At 43.5% G+C, this 7,500-nt stretch overlaps 1 protein-coding gene across 1 annotated transcript in view; it reads left to right on the plus strand.

Moving 5' to 3' along the window:
- LOC113807858 (uncharacterized) overlaps positions 1-3,036 on the plus strand; it is a 51,817-nt gene extending 48,781 nt beyond the window's left edge. The window contains exon 6 of the mRNA XM_070126682.1: positions 1-3,036. This exon is cut by the window's left edge and continues 793 nt beyond it. Within this exon, the coding sequence (XP_069982783.1) occupies positions 1-983 (983 nt within the window). The 3' untranslated portion in view covers positions 984-3,036.
- Positions 3,037-7,500: the final 4,464 nt, after the last annotated feature.

Here is a 7,500-nt window from a genome sequence, read left to right on the forward strand (position 1 = left end):
AGCGGCAGCCAGCGCTCCTGCTGCGGGAGGACCTCGCGCGGCAGGCGTGGAAGGCCGGCGAGTGGCGCGGCGACGACAGCCTGCGGCGCAGCGAGAAGCGGAGGGACGAGCCGGCCAAAGAGGACAAGAAGAGGGAGTCCCGGCGCGACGACCACGACGGACGCAGCCGACGCGAGCGCTACGAGGGGGACCGCCTGCTGGTGCGGGAGGTGACGAGGGCCACCATGGAGGCCATGATACCCCGAATTACTACCGACCGACAGGGCCGCCAACGAGACCATTCCCGAGGGAGACTGAGGCACTCGCACAACAAGGGGCCGGCGCCCCCTCCGCCGCCCCGTCGGCACCCCAACAACCCCTCGCTCATGCTGGTGCCCACCAAGAGCGGCACCGAGAACGCCCGCGCCTTTTACCCCAAGGAGTCGCACATCGTGCGCGGGAACAAGCTGGTGCGCGTCGACTACCCCGCGTACCCCGGCGGCTGGATGCACCAGGACGTCAACAACAACCCCCATCACTACAACTACTACGCGGGCGCCGCCTGGCTGGGCCCCCACGAGTACCACGCGCTGCGGCACCGCGACCCGCCCATCACGCCGGAGATGAGGCGCCGCTCGCGCTCCAAGAGCCCCGCGCGGAGGCCGATGGCCCACCGCTACATCGACGCCGTCTCGACGTTCAGCATCTCGCAGAAGCTCAAGGACTTCTCTGACGCTGTCTTCACGAGCAAAAAGAACAATAATAATGTCGCTAACAATGTTATGGGGAACAGTCTAAGTGCGAACTGTGGCCAGTTTAGCTCCATTAATGATACGGAGGTCAAAGGTCACCAGCGGTCATTGTCTACCGCGTCTGCGCCTGCGGGAGACGGCGACGGCACTCTCAGGCCGGTCATAAAGAAGGGCCGCCGACCAGAAAATTCCCCCCAGACCCGCCGCGTCACCTTCAGCGCCTACGCCACGGTGCAGGTGATGGACGCGTGACCCCGCGACGCCAGAGAGTCTGCCGCGGCCGCCCCGCCGTCGCCGTCGCTGCTCAAAGACACCTGTGCCTCGGTGGGAAAACGACGGTTCCGATAACCCTTCCTGCCTCCCTGTCGCTGCAGTCTTGTTTGGGTGAATGAATTACCTCTTCCTTAACCCTGTGGTCTAATCAAAGTCATGTGGATACTTTAGAAATAAGATTCTGTAGATCAGAGCGGCCGACCCGCCGCTTGTCCAGCAGTGCGTGGCGGTCAGAAGCGGCCTCTCGACGCCTCCTGCGACCGCCGGTGCCACGACCGCGTCGGCGCAGTCCCGCGGCGCGAGTCGTCGGAGCGAGACGAGGGGCGCTCTGCGGGCGCGAGGACCGACACAAACGCTTCTTGTTACTACATCAAGCTTCCGCAGTGGTTTAAACCTTTCATACACTCTCATGAGCTTTTAAGTCGCTTCTCCATCGTTGTTAATTTATCATCAAATATCATGCTTAGATTCATCGTCATCTCCGGTAAATCACAACCTCCATAAGAGCTGATGCATATGTACATATATACGTACATGTACATATATGTATGTATGTATGTATGTATGTATGTATATATATATATATATATATATATATATATATATATATATATATATATGTATGTATGTATGTATGTGTATACATGGCTGTATGTATATATGTGCATCAGCAGTTAGTATTGTTCGTATCACTTTAGAAGATCGATGAAAAGAGAACCATCGCGATTCACGTTATGGCAACAATCGGAGTTACTAGGAAATTTGTCTGTCAGCTGTACTATATTTTTATCAAGAGGCTTTTTATGTTTGTGTGTCTTAGAGAGAGAGAGTGAGTGAGTGAGTGAGTGAGAGAGAGCCATACACACTACCAGCGCTCATACACAATGTCCTGGAGTACAAGAAGACCGTCGTTTGGGAAGGGAAAGCAGGATGTGTTGAGGAAAACATCGAAATTGAGCGAAACTTGGCCAATTTCTTCCCACAGGGTTACCACAAGGCGGGCCACAGCGCCGCGCCACACACGATTACCGGAGACCCCAGGCATGGAAACGCGCCCGCCCACACACACGCCCACGGTGCTCTGGCGCTACGCACACGCGCGCGAACACACACACGTACACACACACACACACACACACACACACACACACACACACACACACACACACACACACACACACACACACACACACACACACACACACACACACGTACACACACACACACACGTACACACACACACACACACACACACACACACACACACACACACACACACACACACACACACACACACACACACACACACACACACACACACACACACACACGTACACACACACACACACACGTACACACACACACACACACGTGTACCTCCACCCCAATAATCGCATGCATGTTTTTGAATGAACTAAAAGTCGTATCTCATTCACAGTCACGTTTTCATCAAAGCTCCACCTCTGTGCATTCGTTTTGTACATCAGATCCCTTGTATAAACCATTCTTTCATTCGGATTGTTCCATTCACTCATGCACTTCTCAGTATCATGCTTTCACCAGGCTAGAGTATTGTAAATGTATTAAGCATACATGCATACAAACGTACACATTGTGTGGGTACATGTATGTGTGTGTGTCCGTGTGGATATTATGTGTACGAGTATGTGTGTGTCCGTATGGATATTATGTGTACGACTATGTGTGTGTCTCCGTATGGACATTATGTGTACGAGTATGTGTGTGTGTCCGTATGGATATTATGTGTACGTGTATGTGTGTGTCCGTATGGATATTATGTGTACGAGTATGTGTGTGTGTGAATGCATGCATGTACAATGGCAGCATAGTGCCTGTGACTGTTTAAAAGAATATCGACCTCCACATGCTCTTCCCTTCATGTGCGATCTGTTCTTGAGCGAATTATGTGTAAAGTTTTATGACCAGGTTTTATTTTGCCTGTGAACTGCGTGGGGAACATTATAAAAGATGAATTGTATATAATGCAATTAATAAAGTCAGTATTAACATTGCTAAGGCTTTCATTCCTCCATCCAATGTCACCTTGTATATGAACTTTGAACTATACTGTTCTTGAATCTACACAAACAACGAGGGTCATAACTACACTTGCAACAGAGTACACTATAAAAAAAAATAATTGCACAAATAAAAGAATACACTGTAGACCACGTCCATATGCTTATAGACAAAAGACTGAAGAAGATAATAATAACAATGACTTTAATGGTCAGGAATGTAAGTCAGATATAACACCATCAAAAAGAATTAAAGGAAAGGATAATAAACTCCATATACTTCGAGCTGTCTCCATAATATTTACTTTCGTCACCAATGAACATACCATAACCATCTTCGTTGAGTTTCTAAAGTTTACTAAATAAAATAAATCAATGTCATTTGCCCTTATATTGTGAAAATGCAGTGCCATTACACCCTGCCACATATAGATAAAAAGTAAATAAATACAAAAATAGAAGGCATACACCCAAAGGAATTCAAGTGGCATTTTGACAAGAGAAAAGAACTAACCTCGCACACATAATACAAATCAATGTCCTTTGACCTTATACTGTGAAAATGCAGTGCCATTACACCCTGTCACATATAAGTAAAAAGTAAATAAATACAAAAATAGAAGGCATACACTCGGAGGAATTCAAGTGGCATTTTGACAAGAGAAGAGTAGAACTAACCGCACACATAAAACAAATCGATGTCCTTTGCCCATATACAGTGAAAATGCAGTGCTATTACACCCTACCGCGTGTAAACAAAAAGTAAATAGAGAAATACAAAAAATAAGGCATACCCTCAAAGGAATTTAAAAAAAATAAAGGCATACCCTCAAAGGAATTCAAGTGACATTTTGACAAGAGACGAGTAGAACTAACTTCGCACACATAAAACAAATCTATGTCCTTTGCCCTTATACTCTGAAAATGCAGTGCCATTACACCCTGCCACATGTAAATAAAAAGTAAATAAAGAAATACAAAAATGGAAGGCATAAACCCAAAGGAATTCAAGTGGCATTTTGACAAGAGAAAATAACTAACCTCGCACACATAATACAAATCAATGTCCTTTGCCCTTATACAGTGAAAATGCAGTGTCAATACACCCTGCCACATATAAATAAAAAGTAAATAATGAAATACAAAAATTGAAGGCATACAGCGTTTTTATTTGTTTTATTTTATTTTTTGATATGGTGATTATATTTGTTATTTAGAAAGAATGTACACTCAAAGGAATTCAAGTGGCATTTTGACAAGAGAAAAGTAGAACTAACCTTGCACACGTAAAACAAATCAATGTCCTTTGCCCTTATACTGTGAAAATGCAGTGTCATTACACCCTGTCACATGTAAATAAAAAGTAAATAAATACAAAAATAGATGGCATACACTCGGAGGAATTCAAGTGGCATTTTGATAAGAGAAGTGTAGAACTAACCTCGCACACGTAAAACAAATCAATGTCCTTTGCCCTTATACTGTGAAAATTCAGTGCCACATAAATAAAAAGTAAATAAATACAAAAATAGAAGGCATACACTCGGAGGAATTCAGGTGACACTTTGACAGGAGAGTAGAAGGCACGGACTTTGACGCACTCGTAGAAAGTCAGCTCTCTCGCCAACGGGGACGCGGGCGGTGAACTAGCTTCTGCGTCACGTCACTTCATGTCACGATGTGATAGTATGTGGTATGTGTTTCCATGGGACGTTGTAGGAACTTATTCCAGGGGAAGAATCTCCGTGACTTTGGGAAAAAGAGTAAGAATGTGTGTAGAACAAGAAATGTTGCGGAACATGACACGTACATTTCCTTTAAGATATTTTTTTCTCTATGGTTTCTACTATACTGAGTATAATTGCTATATTTTCCATAAACAAAAATGTATTCTACGTGTATAGCTGCTCACAAAAAAATAATGATAAATAAATAAATAATAATAATAATTGGCACGTAATTCAACAGCAGTAACATTGCCTATTGTTATGATCACATTTATTCGCCTCAAGGTAGAACTCATATATTGAAAATCGACACCAAGGTGCCAACAAAAACAAACATGTCTCCGTTCCGTTTCCACAGCTCTCTCTACTTGACAAGAGACGTGACATTGAAGACGCAAACTAGCGGTGTCACTAGTTACAACTTGCCTTTTCTCAGTCCACGGAAGGGTTCTTTACGTCGATGCTGGAGATCTGAAGGTTGTTGGCGAATTCGATGTTCACTGCATTTCCGCCCGTAGATGCATAACATTGCACTACAACGCCCTATTCACGTTTCCTACCACAGTTAATTTCTGTCTTTATGGATTTGATCTGGATTACAGAGGACACGTGATGTGATTTGCTTTGAAATTTTATCACGCTGTTTATCGCCGTGCCTGTATTAGCTAATAAAAAAATCTAACCTCGCACACGTAAAAGCGAATGCTGAAAATTTATTCGAGGGAGATTTACCTTGAAACACCTCTCCTTAAGCAAGATGTATCATACTTGAAAACCTCCAAGTTCAACCGAGATGCGAAATATGGTCAGCTGTTTACGAAACTGCCGACTCCGGGGATAAACCACAAACGACTGGTGCCTCTCCGAAGGTCGCTTGTTAGCTAAGAGCATAACCGCCATTTAAAACGTTTCAAAACAAGATGTGACTCACGTATGCCAGCGTGTGCTACCGTAATGCATGGCGTGCTGCTTAAACATTAAGCGTCATATGCGTGTAATACGTGTGCTGATGCTGCTTGTTTGTTTTTGATTATATTGTTATGTTGCCATGTGCGTAAAGACAAGGAACGACAGTAAAATGGCAACGGAACGGAAAAGAAGCCCCGCCGCAGCTCGGTAAGCCACGTGTGAAAGCCGCCCAACACGGGAAGCATTTCGTGATGTTCCGTTCTACTTCAGTACTACTAATGACGCGAGTAATGGATGTGAACGAAAAACCCTCGTCTTCCGCACTATCAAGGACGAGCGCCTGTTGCTTCACATCCAGCGCCGGGCGTGACGGCGATACTTTTTCTTCAAATAAATGATATGAAATGATCTAGAGCGCTTAAAGTCCGTTGTATATTGAGTATATACGTTACCTTTTCATTTACGTTGTATCTAATCATGTATGCAGAAGAAAAATTATATTTTGTACAAATATGTTACATTCCTTTCATAGTTTCCAAGACTTTACAGTGACGTGAGAAATACATTTATGCTTTTTTGTAGCAAATCTAACTGTTTTATTAATCAAAAGTTTTCTTCCCTTTCCGGAACTAAATCTACACACAATATCAAGCACTTCTGCCAGTCATACACCTTCGAGATTTAAGCGTTTTGAAACAAGATAAATGCATTCAGCAAGAGAAACATGGAGAGGGAAAGGGATCGAATCCTTTTTCATAAACGATGGAGGCCAGAGCGAAAATACACTCAAACGTAGCATCACCTAATCTTGCTACTGCGTGAAAGGGAAGCCAGTGATGGATAAAATATGGACTGCAAAAATATGACTGGCACAGAAGCCTTTGCGAAATCTACATCATCCATTAACTTTCGAAACCCATTTTAAAAAAGGGTTTAGCGCGCACTGTTGGTTAAACCCTGAGTTATGAACCTCGCTTAGATTTATGAATCGCAAATGATCATAACGAACTGAAAATAAAAAAAAAAAGGTTTAAAAGACTTACTCCCTACAATGCATATAACTGCACATGAGGGCGGAAGTTGATGTTTTATGGATAGAAAATGACTTTTCTAGCGGAAGGATTTGAATATTCAATGGAGTGGGACTGAAGCTAAAGAACGCAGCATAGAACGGTAACGTGTGTGAAGATTTTTGCCTCTCTTCCTCCTTCAGAAAATCTTGCTGTTGCTATTACAGTCATTGTTACCGACGCTGACACGGAAGGGTGATATTTGCGCTTATGCAATGCAACACGCCTACAAAGTCCTTCGGTCAAAAAAAAAAGAAAAAAAAGACCACTTTATGTTTACACGGACTTGTTTTTTTGTTGTTTTTTATTCTTATTTTATTCATTTTTGGTGTGTGTTGAAGTTTATTGATTCCTCTTCAAGCTTATCAACTACTAATGATAATTTTTTCTTGCATTTATATCTGGCATTACGTATTTAAAATACAGATAGAATGGAAATAGATAAACAAAAATATATAAACCATAGCTATAATGGATCCCATGTTGTTTGAAAGGCCCCTTCCTCTCTTTTAACTCTGAACCGTTGGACTTTGTAGGCGTGTCGCATTACATAAGCGTAAACATCACCCTTCCACGTCCATTTTACTATGATATCTTCAGCGTCGGCATCAGTGACTGTAATAGCAAGATATTTTCTGATGGAGGAAGATCACTCTATATATAGAAGTACAATGAGGGAGATTGTTCTTACAAGTGACGGGAGGGTTGGTGGTGGTGGTGGTGGTGGGGGGGGGTTGTGTTTCGAAGGACC

This window comes from Penaeus vannamei, chromosome 10 (assembly GCF_042767895.1).
Source record: "Penaeus vannamei isolate JL-2024 chromosome 10, ASM4276789v1, whole genome shotgun sequence".
Classification (NCBI taxonomy): domain Eukaryota; kingdom Metazoa; phylum Arthropoda; class Malacostraca; order Decapoda; family Penaeidae; genus Penaeus; species Penaeus vannamei.